The sequence below is a fragment of the Otolemur garnettii genome, unplaced genomic scaffold (assembly GCF_000181295.1).
Source record: "Otolemur garnettii isolate 467f Iridium unplaced genomic scaffold, OtoGar3 scaffold00039, whole genome shotgun sequence".
Taxonomy (NCBI): domain Eukaryota; kingdom Metazoa; phylum Chordata; class Mammalia; order Primates; family Galagidae; genus Otolemur; species Otolemur garnettii.
The window spans coordinates 11,121,701-11,142,007 of NW_003852434.1; the positions used below are offsets into that span (position 1 = coordinate 11,121,701).

General features: G+C 35.7%; 1 protein-coding gene across 1 annotated transcript in view; it reads left to right on the forward strand.

Moving 5' to 3' along the window:
- Positions 1 to 20,307, forward strand: part of CNOT6L (CCR4-NOT transcription complex subunit 6 like) — a 75,905-nt gene that overhangs the window by 19,884 nt on the left and 35,714 nt on the right. The window contains exons 4-6 of the mRNA XM_023513349.1: positions 9,338 to 9,940; positions 10,109 to 10,284; positions 10,379 to 10,740. Coding sequence (XP_023369117.1) covers positions 9,338 to 9,940; positions 10,109 to 10,284; positions 10,379 to 10,740 — 1,141 coding nt within the window. The remainder of the gene's footprint in view (positions 1 to 9,337; positions 9,941 to 10,108; positions 10,285 to 10,378; positions 10,741 to 20,307) is intronic.

The following is a 20,307-nucleotide window of genomic DNA, read 5'->3' on the forward strand; positions in this document are numbered from 1 at the left end:
TTATAGCTTGCTGAACTTCTTTCTGGGCTCAGCTCCCCGTCTTTGACTTCATAGATTCTGATTCCAACCAGTTTTTCTTCCTTTGTTCAGGAGCCTCTGAACAGGGTTGCTACCAGTCAGCCATCTTCCCAGAATTCCGTTTATTGAATATTTTTGCATTGATATTCATTAATGATATTGGACTACAATTTTCTTTTTCCTTTTTTGCAGTTTTTGGCTAGGGCTGGATTTGAACCTGCCACCTCCAGCATATGGGGCTGCCACAGGCGCTGCCCAATTTTCTTTCTTTGTTGAATCCTTTCCTGGTTTAGGTATCAGGGTGATATTTGCCTCATAGAATGTGTTGGAAAGTATTCCTTTTTTTTATGCTTTGGAAAACTTTGTATAATATAGGTACTAGTTCCTCTTGAGATGATTGCTAGAACTCATCTGGTGAAGCCATCTGGTCCAGGACTTTTCTTTTTAGGGAGATTTCGTATTGTTGATGCTATTTCAGTGATTGATATAGGTCTTTTCAAGATTTCTAATTCTTTCTGGTTGAGTCTAGGAAGGTGGCGTGCTTCCAGGTATTGGTCCATTTCCTTCAGATTTTCATATTTCTGGGAATAGAGATTTTTGTAGCAATTATAGAGGATTTTTTTAATTTCTGAAGTGGTTTTTGTCTGTTACTGTTTCTCCTTTATCATTTCTGACAGACGATATTAGAGATTTTACTTTTCTATTTCTGGTTAGGTTGGCCAAAGGTTTATCAGTTTTGTAATCTTTTCAAAAAACCAACTTTTTGTTTCATTGATCTTCTGAATGATTCTTTTGTTTTCAATTTCATTTAATTCTGCCCTAATTTGGTTATTTCTTTTCTTCTCCTGGGTTTGGGGTTGGAATACTCTTCCTTTTCCAGTTGCTTGAGATGATCCATTAAGTTGTTGGCCTCCTCTCTGTCTTCTTGATGAAGGCTTCCAATGCTATAAATTTCCCTCTTCAAACTGCCTTGGCAGTATCCCATAGGTTGTGATAATTTGTGTCTTCATTATCATTTTTTTGTTCCAGAAATTTTGTGATTTCCTTCTTAATCTCATCTTTGACCCAGCTATCATTCAGCCTAAGATTATTTAGCTTCCATGACTTTCTTTGAGTATGAAGATTCCCATTGCTGTTCAACTTTTATTCCATGGTGGTCCGAGAAGATACAAGGAATAATTTCTATGCTTTTAAATTTGCTGAGGTTAGACTTGTGTCCTAGGATATGATCTTTTTTGGAAGATTACTTGTGGGTAGATGAGAAGAATGTATATTCAGTTTTATTAGAGTAAAATGTTCTGTAGAAGTCAGTAAAGTCCATTTGTTCTAGGGTCAGGTTTAAGTCTAATATTTCTTTGTTTAGTTTCTTCTTGGAGGATCTATCCAAAACTGTCAAAGGGTTGTTAAAATCTTCTACCATTATAATGCAGGAAGATATCAAGTTGTTCATATCCATTAGGGTCTGCTTTATGAACTGAGGAACATTCTGGTAGGGTGCATAAATGTTAATTATCGAAATCTTTTCATGTTGGGTGTTTCACTTGACAAATAATGTAGTGACCTTCCTTATCTTTCTTTATCTTTGTTGGTTTAAAGCCAATTGTATCTGCTACTAAAATTGCAACCCCTGCTTTTTTCTGGTTTCTCTTTGCCTGTATTATACAAGTCCGTCCCTTCACCTGGAGTCTATTTTTAGCCTTTGAGATAAGGTAAGATTCTTGTATACACCAGATATCCGGTCTGAGTTTATGTATCTACTCACTCAGCCTGTGTCTTTTAAGAGGACAATTTCAACCATTCACATTAATTGAGAGAATTGATAAGCCTGGTTATGTTTTGGGTGTCATGATTTTCAGATGTCCAATGGACATTTTTAATCCTTTCACCACTGTGGAAGTTGGGTTTTCAAAAATTCCTGAGTGAGTTTACTTTGGAGGTAGAGCATTGCACTGGTTGTTGTGGAGGATGGGTCTGAGGATAGCCAGGAGAGCTGGTTTAGTTATGGCAAATTTCTTCAGCATGTCTATGTCATTAAAGTATTTGATTTCTACATCATAAATGAAACTCAGTTTAGCTTGATAGAGGATTCTGGGCTGGAAGTTGTTTTGTTTTAGGAAACTGAAGGTTGATGACCATCTTCTTCTGGCTTGAAACGTTTTGGCTGAGAGATCTGGAATTATTCTGACATTTCCCCTTTGTAGGTGATGCTTTTCTTACGTCTGGCTGCTTGCAGAATTTTCTTCTTCGTCTTAACATTTGCTAAGTTAATCACAATGTGTGTAGAAGATGCTTTGTTTGGATTGAGTCTTGCTGGGGTTCTGTATCTCTTGCAAAACTTGTGAAATTCTCCTCCATAATCTCTTGGAGTAGAGCATCTGTACCTTTAGGACTGTCCTCTTCTCCTTCAGGAATTCCTATTAGAGGAATGTTTGATCTTTTGGAGTGATCCCACAACTCTTTCAGGGAATGACCAGTTTTTGCTCTCCATTTGTCTACCTCTTTGAGTGTGTGGGAACATTCAAAAGCATTGTCTTCAGTTTCAGAGATCTTTTCTTCTGCCTAGTCAGCTCTATTACTGGGAGATTCTACTGTGTTTTGGAGGTCCTCAACTAACTTTTTCATTTCCTTGAGCTCTGCTCTCTCTTTTCTCATTATGTCCACATCTTTGGTGACTTTGAATTCATTAATTTCTTGAGACAACTTTAGAACTACTCTTTGGAATTGAATTTCTATCTTTTCTCCCATTCTGTTTATCTTATTTGCAATCCATATTCTGAATTCGATTTCTCACATTGCTGCCATTTGTCTATGCATGGCATCTTCAGTTGTATCTCCTTTGTCATTTCTTGTGGGGGTTGATCTACTCTAGTTATGCATGTTGCCAGAATTGTTCTGTTGGGGGTCTGCACCGTGTTTATTTTCCACTGTTCGGTTATTAGAACTGGTAGGGTGAGATTGAATTGGGGTTAGTAGAGATAGCCCCTTACCAAAGCTCTAGGCTTTGAAATTGTGGCTTATCTCCTACAGCCTTACAAAGGTCCCTTTCAGAGTTTTGGCCAGAGACTCTGAAGACCTACTTGGTGAGATAGTACAGGCTAGCTCTGTTTTGATATCAGCCAACCTCTACCCTATCCTAAGAAACCACACTATTAGATTTAAATCTTGACTGTGAAAAGATACAAACAGCTGCACCACCCAGCCCCCACCTTTCAGTTCTTTTCCACTACAGAACTTCGAAGGTCAACCTCAGAATGTCCCTGAGTGGACAGCCCCAGACATGGGTTCTAATTAAATTATCTCAGGCAAACTAGGCCCAACAGAGAGGGGATTCAGGAGTCTTCAGCAGTACAATTGGAGCCAGGGATCCACACTCCCACCCGCCAGACTTAGTCCACACTATTGTTCGCTTCTCTGCTCAAGGGCCCAGCTGGAGCCATGGGGAATTCTCACCAGTCTCAGTCCACACACAGCTAGCCTCTGCTTGCCAGACCAGTTGGAGCAGAGGATCACACCCCCACCTGCCAGTCTCAGTCCACTTCCTGGCATGCCTGTCTTCACAGGCTCTGTTAGAGTTAGAGCTCTGGACGCCACCCTCCAGTCTCAGTCCACACACAGCTAGCCTCTGATTGCCAGACCAGTTGGAGTCAAGGGACTATGCCCCCGCCTGTCAGTCTCAGTCCACTGCCTGGAAAACCTCTGTTAGAGTCAGGCATCACACTCCACCTGCAGGTCTCAGTCCTCACCTAGTAAGCCTCTGCTCACCAGCCCCACTGGACGCAGTGGACCACGCCCTAGCCCTCAAGTCTCCATTCATACTCAGTAAGCCACTGCTCCAGGGTTCTGTTGGAATCCGGGGACCAAGGTCACAGTCTATGCCTATCAAGCCTCTACTTTCAGGCCCAGCAGGGGCTGGGGACCAACCCTGTCTGCTGAACTCAGTCCACAGGAACAACGACTCTCCTGCTGTGGGTGCCATCAGAGCTGGGGGTTCTGCACCTTGTCCCGCCAGATACAGCCCAAACCGAGTGTCAACACGACCACTGGCTGAGCATAGTCATAACCAGGAACTGTTCCTCCTCCTGCTGAATGTCGCTTTCTTCCCACACCCTCTTTCTTCCCCATTAGTCACAGATTCTGTCCGGATGGTTGGTGGTCCACACTATGCCCAGATCCCTCAGGACAAGACCAAACACTCTATGCTCTGCAGGGCACAGAACTTCAGACTGCCATGCAAGGGGAAAAGGGTGGACTGGGAGTTGGACTTGTCGGGGAAAATACCTGTTCAATTTTATGCTTGGCAGGGTAGTGTCTAAGTTCATAAGTGGAACCTCCCTGGAAAAAGAGACCTGGAGTTTAGCAGCTCTCTCCAGCAAGGTAAAATGAGAGGTCTTTTGTTCCCTGCTCATTCGCACATAGCCTGCTGCTTGGGGAGAGGTCTCCATCCTCTAGTTGATAGGCTTTGTACCTGTAATTTGTTTTCTTGAATGCTCTTCCTTGGAGTTACAGCTTGCTGAACTTCTTTCTTGGCTCAGCTCCCCGTCTTTGGCTTCATAGAGTCCGATTCCATCCAGTTTTTCTTTTCGTGCTCAGGAGCCTCTGCTGAGGGTTGCTACCAGACGGCCATCTTCCCAGAATTCCTCCCTGGCAACATTCTTGAAAAAGCAAATATTAACATGTGTTTCCTACTCTTTCTTAAGTCTATTCTGTGTTATCTCATATGGGGACATGTTCCCAGAAGGTTTACACTACGTATCAATTAAACTAATCATTCTGAACATCTCTTTATTTCCTCAGTCCTTAATTCTATTTTACTAATTAAAATGTTAGTCTTGCAAACTGTGTCTTTGCCTAGCCTTTGATTCTGGTAGCCTTTTTCTCCTGATTCACATTCATTTCTTCTAAGACTTTTGTCTGTCAAGTCAGGCACCAGCACCTATTACCAAACATAACTTAATTTTATTCATGTCTATGGTTAAATGCCTTTTTATTAAACTTCAATTTATTCCATGGTAAATACCACATGTAGCCCTTTTCTCTTCTTTGAGAACCTCTTTAGTTTTTAGTCAGTGCCACTTTCTGTTCAGAAATTCCAGTATGGAAGATCAAGGAACTTTGAGAAAGGAAGGAGAACCAAGCTCTTGGTGCCTTCTTTTTAAAAGATGGTAAACACAGGAGTGGCCTTTTAAAGTAATTGAAGGAATAAAATGTCCCTAATGAATGGTAGCTTTTTATTCTTAGGAACATAAAACTTAAAATAATTTCTAAATCAGTCTTAATAGCCCCATGTGGTACTTTGTATCCCCCCCTACCAAAAAAGGAGGAATGGAGATAATAGTTTAAAATAGCATGGTGATATAGTTAAAAGAAACAATGGGAATGGACTGGACTGACTCTGAGGTTTTATTTTGTCTTAATACTAGAAGGAGTGCCTTTTCTTTATTTCCTTTGAAATGCAGATACTGAAATTTTAATAATGATTTGGGTCATCCTGGCCTAATAAGCTAATTTTTAGAAATTCTATTTTGAGATTTGAAGAGTGTGTAGAGGGTAGGTTATTTGAGGAATTGGGTTAAAAAGGCCAATTTAAAAACCATACACAGGGAATATGGAAGTGTTCTCTGAAGTCACTTAAAAGAAAAATCCAAATAGATTAATTTTGTGGAAGAAAAGGCATAAATAAAGCAATTCTGGTACAGTTATTTTAAAATAATTTAGAACTCATGTCTTAAGATGTAAGGCAGTACTTTCTTTGACATATGTGCCAACAAATTGTCCTCTGGCATTAAACATTGATGTCCCAGGTCACAGAAACATGTAGGACTTTGATAATTAGGAAAATTTCTAGCTTTAATAGTTATTTTTCTTAAAATGAAGTGGACCACATGAGGGGAGAACTTTTTTTACTGTATAAATTTGCTTTATTTGGAATATATCATAATGTAAAAGTAAGAACATACATTTTAACAAAAATAGTATATGTATAACTATACTTACATTGTGAACATTTTAAAACATTTTAAAAAGTTGTTTAAAAATGTACTTGGAAAATATAATTGCCGTTTATATAGGAGGCAAAATACTTATTTCTGTGTTATATATGAGCTTCTGGAAATAAGAAAATCAACAATTTAGTAGAGAACATAGTTTATGTAACATAATAGTTCATATAAGAAGATATGTAAATGGCTCTGAAAGAGTAATCAACTTTATGCAAAATAATAATGTAAACGTATTTTTAGTTACCATTTTTTTGCCTATTGGGAGAATTCCAAAAATTTGATAAAATAACTATTGGTAAGATTATGAGAAAATAGGTACAATTACGCCTTTTTGGTATATGAGATGGTAGATACCCTATACCTTTTGAATTTCCTGTGTGGTTTCTACTGTCCTGAACTTAAATATTGTGGTTATGTATATACTAATATGTTAAAGGTATTTTAACCTTTATATAAGTGGAATCCTATTGAAATGTAATTTTTTGTGGCTTGCTTTGTATACAACAGTATGTTTTTATGATTTAGCCATGTTGTTGCATACATCTAATTTATAGTTCATTTGTATCACTGTTATGTTGTTTTTTGATATATGAGTATTTTATCATTTATTCATTCTACTATAGATATTTAGATCATTTCCATTTTTGTTTTTGGCTACTATGAACAGTATAGTCATAAGAATTATTGTACATGTCTCCTGATACAGTTCATAGGAGTGGAATTGTTGGGTTGTACAGGTTTGTGCATTCTTAGCACAGATAATGATGTAATGTTTTACCAGGTAATACTGATGATACTCTTCAAAGTAATATAGTTTCCATTTTTCAATTTTTTTTCCACATTTGAGTATTGTCAGATTTGTTAAAGTTTTGTCAATTACTGACTATGAGTTTTTAATTGTACTCTGAATTTGTGTTTTGCTAATTGCTAATAAGATTGAACATGTTTTCATGTGTTTATTGGCCATTAATGTTTCTTTGAAATTCCTATTCGTGGTTTTTTTTTTTCCTTTTTTGTTTCTGATTGATTTGGAGGGGTTCGTAACTTTTTTCTATTTTGTATTATAAATAATCTTATCCCACTCTGTGGCTTTTTTGTTTTCTTTCTAGTATCTCTTAATGAGTAGATTTGACATTTTTAATGTAGTTGAATTTTAAAATCTTTTCTTTTATAATTAGTGCATTTTGCATCTTATTAAATTCTGCCCTAGCCCAGGTCAGAAATACAGTTTCTCTTATTATCTTCTAAAAGTTATAAAAGGTTTGCTCTTCATGGGTAAACTTTACTGTATTGGAATTAATTTCTAAATGATATGAAGAGTCTAATTTTCAGAGTTATTTAGTCTTTTTTTTTTCCTATAAGTAACTAGTTGTCTCAACATATTAATGAATAGTTTTTCCTTTTCCCATTGATCAGCAAAGTCACCTCTCTGACTTACCAGTTGTGTCGAGGTCTATTTGGGGATCTTTGTTCTGGTGGTTAATTTGTCTAACCTTGCATCAGTTGCTTTGTTGCCTTAATTGTTATTATGGCTTTATGTATGTTAAGACTTAATATGTGGTTTTGGAAGTCATTTCACATTTTTCATTAGCAGTGTTTTAACAGTTTGGGCACCTTGGCTCTTCTTCGTATGTAAGAAACAGTTTGTTAAGTTTCACGAAAAACCTTGTTGAAACTTGGAATTGCATTGACTATTTGGACTGATTTAGGAAGACTTGATGTCTTAATTATATTGAATCTTTCTTTCTTGAATTTGGATTCTCTCTCTAGTAGTTTAGATTTTATTTAATGTCTTCGAGTAAAATTTTATAACTTTCTGCACACTAGTCAAGCACATCTTTTATTATTTTATTTCTAAGTACCTTGTCAGTTTTTTTTTGTTGTTGTTCCTTATATAAACTGTGAATTTTTTTTTTTTATGTTGGGTGTAAAAACAGTTGATTTTGTTTTTTAAATTGATCTTGGCTAAACTCTCATTCTTTCCAAAAATTTGTCTATAAATTCTTTTGGGCTTTTAATGCAGATTATCATTTCCTCTGCTAAAAGGGACAGTTTTATTTCCATTCAAATTCTTATATATGTTTTTCCTTTTTTCATGGACTGACTAGTACATCTTGTACAGTGTTGAATAGAAGCACCAATTCTGGGCATGTTTCTGTTCTAAATTTTAAAGGAAATGGGTCTAATATTTTTCCATGAAGAATGATAATTTGTTCTACATTTGGGGTAAATAAAATTTGTTTTCTCCCATTCCTACTTTGCTAATCCTTTTTCATATATTTTCTCAAATGCTTTTCTTCATCTTTTCTAGTAAGATGGCTACATTATTTTGCTCATATCAAAGGCTACTGTGATAAATTGTACATATACTTTTTTTTCAGTTTAAACCACATTTGTATTCCTGAGATAAATCCAACTTGATCATGTTACAGACTTTTGTACAGTATTGTATTTAATTTGATAATCTCTATCAGGAAATGTAAAGTGAGCCAGTTATTATTTCACATATAGCACCAGATATAAGACTCCTGGGTCAGCAAAAAGAACATTATTACTTAAGCTACAAAATGGATCCAGATGCACAATATGTACACAGTGAGTTTGTATTGCAATTGAGTAATCTAGGTCCAAGGGTCCAACACTTTTTTTTTCCAGTTTTTGGCCAGGGCTGGGTTTGAACCCACCACCTGCGGCATATGGGGCCTTTTGAGCCACAGGCACTGCCCCTAGGGTCCAACACTTTTTGGGCAATCATCTGTTATTGTAGCAAGCAGCAAAAAACTATTCTTGTCTCCCCAAGGGAACAAACAGTTACATACTAATAATGCTTTGGTTGCCTTGACCCATTTAGTTGCCTATGTAAGTAGCTACAGAGACATTCAGTATCAAGAGACAACTACTATCTGTGAATCTGTCACACTCACCAGGAATGCACAAAGATGCGCAAGGCCCATATGGATGAACTACCTGTCTCAGTAATATTTCCTAAAGGATTTTTCTCTATATGTTCATGAATATAGACCTTAAGTGTGTGTAAGGTTTATATTGACCTTTGAAATAGTGGGGAAAATTCTGTATTTTTCCTTAATCTGAGTTTGAGTAAGGTAGAACTTATCTGTTCCTGTAAATTTTGGTACAAAAATCCTATAAAACTATCATTGCCTCATGTTTTCTTTGTGGAAGATATTTATCTACTATTTTAATGTATTTGTAGTTACAAGAACTATTAAAAAATTTCAGTCCTCACTCGCCACTGACAACCTGCCACACCATGCGCACGCCTTGCCCCTGCCTCACAGAAATGCTTTGATTACCCACAGTTCTTTGCCAGATAAGACCAGTGTCCAGGGCACTGGCTCCCCATCTCACTCGGGCTTATGCCAAAGATGTAAAATTTGATGGAGATGCTCGTGCCTTAATGCTTCAAGGTATAGACCTTTTAGCCAATGCTATAGCTGTTGCAATGGGGCCAAAGGGAAAAACAATGATTATTGAACAGAGTTGGAGAAGTCCCAGAGTAACAAAAGATGGTGTGACTGTTGCAAAGTCAATTGACTTAAAGGATACATATAAAAATAGTGGAGCTAAACTTGTTCAAGATGTTGCCAATAACCCAAATGAAGAGGTTGGGGATGATACCGCCACTGCCACTGTGTTGGCACGGTCTATGGCCAAGGAAAGCTTCGAAAAGATTAGCAAAGGTGCTAATCCAGTGGAAATCAGGAGAGGTGTAATGTTAGCTGTTGATGCTGTCATTGCTGAACTGAAGAAGCAGTCTAAACCTGTGACAACCTGTGAGGAAATTGCTCAGGTTGCTACAATTTCTGCAAACGGAGAGAAAAAAATTGGCAGCGTCATTTCTGATGCAATGAAAAAGGTTGGAAGAACAGGTGTCATCACAGTAAAGCAGCAGTTCTCAACCTGTGGGTCGTGAACCCTTTGTAACAATGAAAATACATCACAGCATTAGGAAGGATGAGAGCCACTTAAGTAAAGGATGGAAAAACGCTGAATGATGAATTAAAAATTATTGAAGGCATGAAATTTGATAAAGGCTATATTTCTCCATACTTTTATTAACACATCAAAAGGTCAGAAATGTGAATTCCAGGATGCCTATGTTCCATTAAGTGAAAAGAAAATTTCTAGTGTCCAGTCAATTGTACCTGCTCTTGAAATTGCCAATACTCACCGTAAGCCCTTGCTCATAATTGCTGAAGATGTTGATGGAGAAGCTCTAAGCACACTCATTTTGAATAGGCTAAAAGTTAGTCTCCAAGTTGTAGCAGTCAAAGCTCTAGGTTTTGGTGATAATAGAAAGAACCAGCTGAAAGACGTGGCTATTGCTACGGGTGGAGCAGGGTTCAGAGAAGAGGAGGTTGACCCTAAATCTTGAAGATGTTCAGCCTCATGACTTAGGAAAAATTGGAGAGGTCATTGTGACCAAAGATGATACCATGCTCTTGAAAGGAAAAAGTGACAAGGCTCAAATTGAAAAACGTATTCAGGAAATTGTTGAGCAGTTAGAGGTTACAACTAGTGAATATGAAAAGGAAAAACTGAATGAATGTCTGGCAAAACTTTCAGATGGAGTAGCTGTGCTGAAGGTTGGTGGAACAAGCGATGTTGAAGCAAATGGAAAGAAAGACAGAGTTGCAGATGCCCTTAATGCCACAGAGCAGCTGTTGAAGAAGGCATTGTTCTCGGAGAGGGTTGTGCCCTGGTTTGTTGCATTCCAGCCTTGGACTCATTAACATGCAGGTCAAAAAATTGGTATAGAAATTATTAAAAGAACACTCAAAATTCCTGCAATGACCATTGCTAAGAATTCAGGTATTGAAGGATCAAAGTGGAGAAAATAATGCAAAGTTCCTCAGAAGTTGGTTATGATGCTGTCATTGGAGATTTTGTGAATATGGTGGAAAACGGAATCATTGATCCCTACCTACTAAGGAGGCTGAGGCGAGAGAATCACCTAAGACTAGGAGTTGGAGGTTGCTGTGATGCCATGGTACTCTACTCAGGGCAACAAAATGAGACTCTGTCTCTAAAAAACAAAAAAAGGAATCATTGATCCAACAAACGTTGTAGGGACTGCTTTCCTGGATGCTGCTGGGGGGCTTCTCTGTTAACTACAGCAGAAGCTGTAGTCACAGAACTTCCTAAAGAAGAGAAGGACCCTGGAATGTGTGCAGTGGGTGGCATGAGAGATGGCATGTTGGCATGTCCTAGCATAGGGATTTACCATTAATGAACTGTGACAGGAAGCTCAAGGCAGTGTTCCTCACCAATGACTTCAGAGAAGTCAGTTGAAGAAAGTGAAGAAAAGGCTGGCTAATGTTTAAGAAAATCACTATAACCACCAGTTACTGGATTCAGTGGACAAATATAATGGTTTACTGCTGTCATCCATTGTCCATGGCTACAGATAATTTATTTTGTATTTTTGGATAAAAAGACATTTGTACATTCCTGATACTGCGTGCGAGAGCCATGTACCAGTGTACTGCTTTCAACTTAAATCACTGAGGCATTTTTACTACTATTCTGTTAAAACCAGAATTTTAGTGCTTGCCATCACCAGATGAAAAGTTCAGAAGCAGCCTTTCTGTGGAGAGTAAGAGTAATTGTGTACAAAGTTGAGAAATATCCAATTATGTGACAACCTTTGTGTAATAAAAATTTGTTTAAAGTTAAAAAAATTTTTTTTTCAAGGCTAGGGGCGGTGGCTCATACCTGTAATCCCAGCACTCTGGGAGGCCAAGGTAGGTGGATTGCCTGAGCAAGACTAAGACCCAGTCTTTAAAAAAAAAATAGCCGGACATTGTGGTCAGGGCCTGTAGTCCCAGCTACTTGGGAGGCTGAGGCAAGAGAATCACTTGAGCCCAATCACTTGAGTGTGAGGTTGCTGTGAGCTGTGACGCTATGGCACTCAACTGAGGGCAACATAGTGAGACTCTGTCTCAAAAAAAAAGAAGTAAAAAGAAATTTCCACTAGTTAATGAGTCAGTTTTATTGACTGACTGTACTATACTATTACATACTATACTGTTGCAATTTATCAGCTTTTTAAGGTTTCAAATTTCTGTAAAAGTGTTCATAATATTTTCTTGGGGTATTTTTAGACTCTTCTATTTGTAGCTGTATTATCCCTTATCCCTCTTGTTTTTAAGATTCATTATTCCTTCTACCAGTTTTGTGATTCCCCCCCCTTTTTAAAAGTTGGATGTATGACTTGTTTGTATTTAGAATTAATAATACTTTCATATGTAAGCATATAAGGCTCTATATAGCTTTGCCTGTTTGGCTTTTTGTAGCATACACAATTTTGATGTGAAGTGTTTTCGTTATTGTTTAAGTATTTTTAATATAGGTTATATCAACCTTAATGCATCTTGAATTTAAAATATTTAAAATTTCAATATTATTTAAAATTTATTGTTAGCTTTAACTTAGCGTTATAGACAAATGAGGTACCAGTATGAACCAGTTCTTTGACGTTTGTTGATTTTTGCTTTATGGACTAGTATGTGATCAATTTTTGCAAAGGTATTATCTGTATCTGCAAAAAATATTTTTCTCTAATTGTTGGGCATGCTGTACAAATATGTATTTGTACATCAGATAAAATTTGTAAGTTGTATAATTACACAGATTATCTAATCTTTAGAAATTTTTGACTGTTTGCTTTTTTAATAATTGTTAAAATTTCCATCAAAACAGATTTGTTCATCTCCCCGTGTAATTCAATGAGTTTTGCTTTATATATTTTGAGGTTAACTTATTAGGTAATTCCAACTTAATATTGCTATATCTTCTGGGGAGTTGAACTTAATACTAGGTAGTGAGCTTCTTTTTCTCTTACTAGGGTTTTATCTTATAGTCTATATTTGTAATATTACAGCTGTGCTATTTTCTTTTGGTTAATGTTTGTCTAGTGTATCTTTTTCCATCTGTTTACTTCCAGCCTTCTGTGTACTTATGCTGAGGTGTATCTCTAACATGCCAGATCACACCAGTTCCCTTAAATATAATGTAATTATTGATATTTTTGTGTTATTGCAATACTATCTTGATTTTACTTTTTGTGTTGTTTTTCTTTCTTGCCTTTCTAAACATAGTTTTTTTCTTCTCATTCTATATACTTTCTATTAGTTTGAAATTATTATATTCTCTTTATAGACATGTTGTGGTTACTCTTGAAACTATATCTCACATATCTTTTAAAGATTAATTTTTTAGCAATTTTAATTGATATGCTATTTAAATATAGTGAAATTTCAAGATTTCTACAATCAAGAAATATAACTATTTCATCACCTTCCAAAGTCAGTGTGTGCCCATGAAAGTCAATACCATCTCCTCTCAGCCCTTGGCAAACTACTGTTCCAAAACGTCATATATGAAAACATACAGTATGTAGCATTTTGGATCTGGATTTTTGTTTTAGCATAACACACTTACAGCTCAACTGTGTTGTATCAATAGGTCATTTGTTTCTGTTGTTGAATAGTATTCCATTGTATGGATGTACTACAGATTTTTGTATCTATTTCCAAGTTGAAAGACATATTGGTTGTTATTAATTATGGATGATTTGGAATAAAGACACTGTAAACATTTGCTTGTAGATTTCTGTGTGCAATATGTTTTTATTTTTCTTGGAAAATACCTAAGAGTGGAGTAAATTTGTATGATATGTTTATGTTAAACTTTAAAAGAAGCAGTCATATTCTTTGCCAAAGAGGCTCTATCATTTGCATTTTTGCTAAGAATATAAAGGTTTCAGGGCTGTGTATCCTTGTTAGTATTTAGTATTATCAATATTTTTTATTTTTGCTATTCTAATAGGATGTAGTGACATCTGTATTTCTTCCTTGGTGGAGTGTTTATTCATATCATTTGCCCAGTTTTGATATTGGATGCTTTTTTCTAATTATTGAGATTCAAGAATTTATTGCAGTATTTATCAGATTGAAATCTTTTTTTTTAGATACAAGTTTTACAAATATTTTATGTGGCTTATATTTGTATTTTCTTTACAGTGTTTTTTAAAGATCTGTTTTTAAAAATTTTGATGAAATCCAATTTATTGGCTCTTTTGTTCTCTAGTTATATCTTTGGAATCACATCTAAGAATCTTTTTAATTTTTTATTTTTTTTATTAAATCATAGCTGTTACATTAATACAGATGTAAGAAAATCTTGCCTCACTCAAGTACATCAAGATTTTCCTCTAGAAATTTTGGGTTTTACTTGTAGATTATGTTAATTTTTGTATATTGCACAAAGTTTATTCTTCCGTATATGCACACTCAGTCATTCCAGCACTATCGAAATTGCCCTTGCAGTTTTGTCAAGATTCAGTTGACCAAATATGTGTGGGTTACTGGTAGACATAGTATATTCTGTTCCACTGATCTTTGCCAATAACAATATGTTTAATTACTATAGCTTTTTGGTAAGCTATGGTATGAAGTATTATGAGTCCTCCAATTTTGTTCATATTTTTCAGAGTTGCATTGACACACTTCTGTATGTTCCATATTACCATATAAATTTTGGAATTAACTTATGATTTGCTCAAAATATCCAACTGGAATTCTTAACTGAGATCATGTTGAATATGTGGATCAGTTTGGGAATAATCACTACCTTAATTTTGAGGCAGCATTTTGTCTTTCAGTCTAGTATATCTCTGTGTCTACTCAGATCTTCTTTGTTTCACTTTATAAATTTTAGTTTTCAGCATGCAGATCTTGCATATATTTTGCTAGATTTATACTTATTTGATATTTTTATGATGCTGTTGTAAATGGTAATGATTTTTAAATTTTTCTTTTTTGAGGAATCATTGAGGATATAAGATGTGTCACACACTGAGACCCCATCCCCTCCCTCCTTCCCTGATTTTTAAAATTTCAATTATTCATTGTATAGAATTAAAATACGGTTAATGTTTTAAAAATATGTTGACCTTGGGTGGTGCCTGTGGCTCAGTGGGTAGGGTACCAGCCCCATATACCGAGGGTGGCGGGTTCGAACCCAGCCCTGGCCTAACTGCAACAAAAAAATAGCCAGGTGTTGTGGCGGGCGCCTGTAGTCCCAGCTACTCAGGAGGCTGAGGCAAGAGAATTGCCCAAGCCCAAGAGCTAGAGGTTGCTGTGAGCTGTGATGCCACGGCACTCTACCAAGGGTAATAAAGTGAGACTCTGTCTCTCTAAAAAACAAATGTGTATATACACATTGAGCGTGTTCCTTGTGATATTTGTAAATTTACTTATTCTAGGAATTTGTGTAAGCTCTTCATCTGTGAACAGAGGTTGTTTTATTTCCTTTCCAATATATATTCTTTTAATTTCTTTTTTTTTTTTTTTTTGCCTTATCATGTTGGCTAGGACCACTAATACAATATTAAAAGTGATAATAGTGACCATCTATTTCTTGTTCTTGCTTTTAGGGAGATAGTGCTATCTTTCTTTCCCTCTGTATATTAACTATAGGTTTTTTGGTAGATGTCCTTTCAAGGAAAATAATTTTTACTTCTATTTCACATTTGCTGAGAGTCTTTGTCATTGATGCAAAATGTATTTAAATGTAGTCAAATACTTTCTGGAAAATGTTGCTAATACATCTGTTTGCTGGAAGAATTTGCAGACCATTTCTATTATTGTTTTCTTAACTGATAACATTTTTCAGTAAAGCAATATGGGTTTGGAATTTTCTTTATTAAACATTTTTAACTTCTAGTTCAATTTCTTTTACAGATTCAGGACATTGAGGTTATTCAACGTTTTTTTCTTTCTTCTTTTCTTTCCTTATTTTATTCTTTTTTTTTAAACTATAGCCACTTCAGCTCTCTCTGGCATGGTACACTTAGCTTTACTACTGATACTCTTTATTTTATATGTGGATCTGAATTATTGTCCAGTGTTTCCTTTTAGCCTGAGAACTCCCTTATCTTAAAGGTCTGGTCTGCTAGTGTCTGATTTGCTCAATTTCTGCTTATCTAGTAATGTCTAAATTTTGCCTTTTTGATACAGAATTCTTAGTTGATAGTTTTTTTTTAAATAGCAGTTTGAATATGTCATACTCTTGCCTTTTAGCCTTTTTTTATTTGACAGAAAATCAGCAGTTAATCTTTTTGAAGATCTGAGCGAGTCACCTCTTTTGCTGCTGCTTTCAACATTCTTTGTCTTTGACTTCCCACAGTTATAATTTGTCTAGGTGTGGATCTCTTGCATTTTATCCTGCTTGGAGTTTGTTGAGCTTCTTGGATGTATGTGTTAATAATTTGCATCAAATTTGGGATGCTTTTGGCCATTATTCAGTATTTTTCTATTATTTGTCTTTACCTTCTGGGATTCCCATCATGTGTATGTTGGTACCCTTAATGGTATCCAATCAGTCTCTAAGCCTGTGTTTATTTTTCTTCCTTTTTTTTTTTTTTTAACTTTCTGTTCTTCAGACTGTATAAGCTCAATTGACCTGTCTTCAAGTTTATTTACTGACCCTTTCTTCTACCTGCTAAAGACTGCTATTGAGCCCTTCCAGTGATTTTTTTTTAATTTTACCTTTCAATTTCATATATTTCCTTTTTATAATTTCTGTTTCTGTTTTGATATTCTATGTATTAGGAGACATTATTCTCATACTTTAATTCTTTAGACATGACTTTAGTTCTTTGGACATATTTTAAATTGTTAATTTTTAAATTCTTTTCTATCTTTTCTAGTTAATCCAGTATCTGTCCTTGGAATAGTTTCTATTGATTTCTCTTTTTTTGCTCTATATAGAGCGTACTTTCTTTATATGTCTCATAATTTCCTGTTGAGAGTTGGACATTATAAATAATATAATGTGACAACTCTGAAAGAATTTTTCATTTTTCTAGAGTTGTTTATTGTTGTTTATTAAGGTTTTATTTGTAGCTTTAGTGACTTTTCAGAGCTAATTCTGTATTCTCAGTGATGTATAGTGACTGAAGTTTCTAGTTTCCGTCTTTCAAGGAATTTACCCATTTATTCTGAGTTGTTGAATTGATGGGCATATAGTTTTCTTAATATTTCCTTCTACTTTTAATGTTTCTAAGGATGCCCCTTCATTCCTGATGTTTATAATTTGTGTCTTTCTGTCCCAGTCAGAGAGAAGTTCATCAGTTTTATTGCCTCCTTTTCAGTATGCCACCTTTCTTCTTCTTTTTTTAAAGAGACATGGTCATAGTCTGTTGCCCAGGTTCTAGTACAGTGGTGTGATCATACTCACTGTAACCTCAAACTCCTGGGCTCAAGCCATCTTCCTACCTCAGCCTCCTGAGTAGTTAGGACTACAGGTGTGTGGCAACATGCCCAGCTAATATTTTCATTTTTTTATAGAGATGGGGTCTCATAACACTGCCCAGGCTGATCTCGAACTCTTGAGTTCAAGTAATCCTCCTGCCTTAATTTCCCAAAGTGCTGTCATTATAGGTATCAGCCACCATGTCTGGCTAAAGTGCCAACTTTTTAGTTCAGTAACAATCTGTTGCTTTTTTGTTTTAAATTTCACTGATGTTGCTATTTATTAGTTCCTTCTATTTGCTTTGGGTTTCATGTGATCTTTTAAAAAATTCTTAATATAGCAGTTATATCATTGAATTTAGATGATGTTTCCTGGTATAAGCATTAATATTATACATGTCCTCTAAACACTGATTTATATGTACCTTAGAAATTTTGATAATGTCATGTTTTCATTGTAATTCAATTAAAACATATTATAATTGCCCTGTGACTTCCTTTTTGGTTCATGGATTATTTAGAAATGTGATGTTTCTTTTCACATATTGGGATTTTTTTAAAGGTATTTGTTAGTTTCTAGTTTTATTTTGTTATGCACAGTCTGTTTTGTTTGTTTTTATTTCCTTTTAACCTGTTATGGTTTATTTTTTGGCCCATAATATTATCTCTTGGTGAATGTTCATGTGTACTTGTGTTTTTGAGTGGCGTATTATTTAAGTACTAGGTTGTGTTAGTTGACAGTGTTTTTCTGTTTTCCATCTTTGCTAATTTTTTTGTCTACTTTTTCTGTCAGTCACTGAGAGAAGAATGTATGGAATCTGAAATACACATGTTGCTACTCTCTGTAGATATATTTCATTGTATTCTAGCTTCTGTTGTTGTTGGAGCTTATTGCTGTTATCATGTTTATTCTTTTGATGTGATTGGTCTTTTCCCTCCATATGGTTGTAAAATCTTCTGTTGGTCATTGGCATTCCCTAGTTTGTACTACAATCTATTATAGTTTAATACAGCATTTTTATAAACTTATTTGTGTATATGTGCTTCTTGTATCAGTTTATTAATTTTTTTTAAAAAATTAGGTTTTGAAAAATTGCAACTTTTTCTCTTTAAATATTGTCTCTTTTTACTTCTTTCCTCTCTCTGATCTTTCTTTCTGGCTAGGAGTTAATTGTGTTAACTATTTCCGGCAGCTGTAGTTCAGAGGCTAATATTTCCTCAAGTGTCTTTTGTTGTTGTTGTTGTTTCTTCTGTTGTATTTAGGTTTTCCTACAGGCTCCTTAAATTGAATCTGAGGCTTGTGGTTCTTTTAGCTGGAATCCTCTATTAAAATGCTGGAGTTCTGTTGATAATAGGGGTAAGATGTGGAGGGGAGAGGAAATGTCCTGCAGTCCTGTGGTTAGTTCACAGTCTTAGTGAGCTTGAGTTGGGTGTTTCTCTAACGACAGGAACTAGACTGGCATATTTATCTTCCTTCAGGTGTGTTAGGCTGGGGTAAAACTTAGACTCTGGTAAAATAGTTTCCTTTGAGGGCAGGACTTGTTAAGGACAACCTTACTTTCTCCCACCCAATGTTAGAAATATGAAAGGTTTTTTTCCTCTAAGCATTATAATAATAACCTTGTAGGGCTCAAGGAGATAAAACTTAGGAAAATGTTGAGTTCCCTAAGACTGGATCCCATCTGAGTTTATGGGGTTTTTTATTTGTTTGTTTGTTTGTTTGTTTGTTTTTTAGAGACAGAATCTCACTTTATCGCCCTCGGTAGAGTGCCGTACTGTCACAGTTTACAGCACCCTTCAACTCCTGGGCTTAGGTGTTTCTCCTGCCTCAGCTTCTTGAGTAGCTGGGACTACAGGTGCCTGCCACAACGCCAGCTATTTTTTTGTTGCAGTTTGGCCAGGGCCAGGCTCAAACCTGCCATCCTTGGTATATGGGGTCAGCGCTCTACCCACTGAGCCACAGGTGCCACCCTGAATTTGTGTTAATAACTCATAGTAATCTACCCAGAGCCTTCAGCAATTGGTCAATTATAGTTTAAAGTGTTCCTGTAGATATTAGTTTCAGCTGTGGGCTTCTAGTCCCAGTAAGTTTCTATTCTCTGTATATTCTTGTTTGTGTTTGGGGCAGTAGTTTGTCTTCAGTTGTAAAGACAGGAGTGACCGCTTCCAAGTTCTTTCATTTTGTGTTGGATCAGAAATCTAAGTCTTTCTTGTTCTCTCTTTCTAGACCTCCAATTTCATATATATTAAGCTTTCTCATTCTAACTTCCATATCTTTTATGGTGTGTTTTCCTTCTTTGTGACTCTTAGTGAAGCATTCTGGGTAATTTCTTTGAACACGTTTTTTCTCTTCATTGATTTTCTTTTTAGCTATATCTAAAATACTGTGTGTAACTCATTTGTCAGGAGTTTTTCCTGTACTTTGAGTTGTAATGTACAGTGAAATACTTAAATTTTTAAGTATCTAGCCTTACTAATTTTGACATAGATATATGCCAGTGTAAGCAGCACCTAAATATACAAAGCATTTCTGTCATCCCAGGACCATTTCTTTTCCTACTTTACCATCATTTGGAAGCTGTCAGTCAGACTTTCAAAGTACAATAGACTCTATAGTGGACTACCTCCCTACATTACCACCTCCTTAAGTTGACCTACTTTTTATAGACTGGACTTACACCACATATATGTATCAGTATGGTAGGCCTAATTTCTTATGTTGATTACCTCCATATGTTGATCAGTTTATTATAGTCCTTTAGGTGGTTAACTTACAGATGTTATACTGTATAATAGTTGTACCATTTTACATTTTATCAGCAACTTAGAATGAATTCTAGGCACTCCATTTTTTTCCTAACACTTGATTGCTCATTAAAAATAATTTTTTGTAGCCATTCTGGTGGGTATGTGTTGCACTGATGATTTGGTTGGCTTGTTATTTGTTTTAATAATTAGAACTTTGATTTTTATAAATATAGTTTATATTTTTTCTTTCTTTTTTTTTTTTT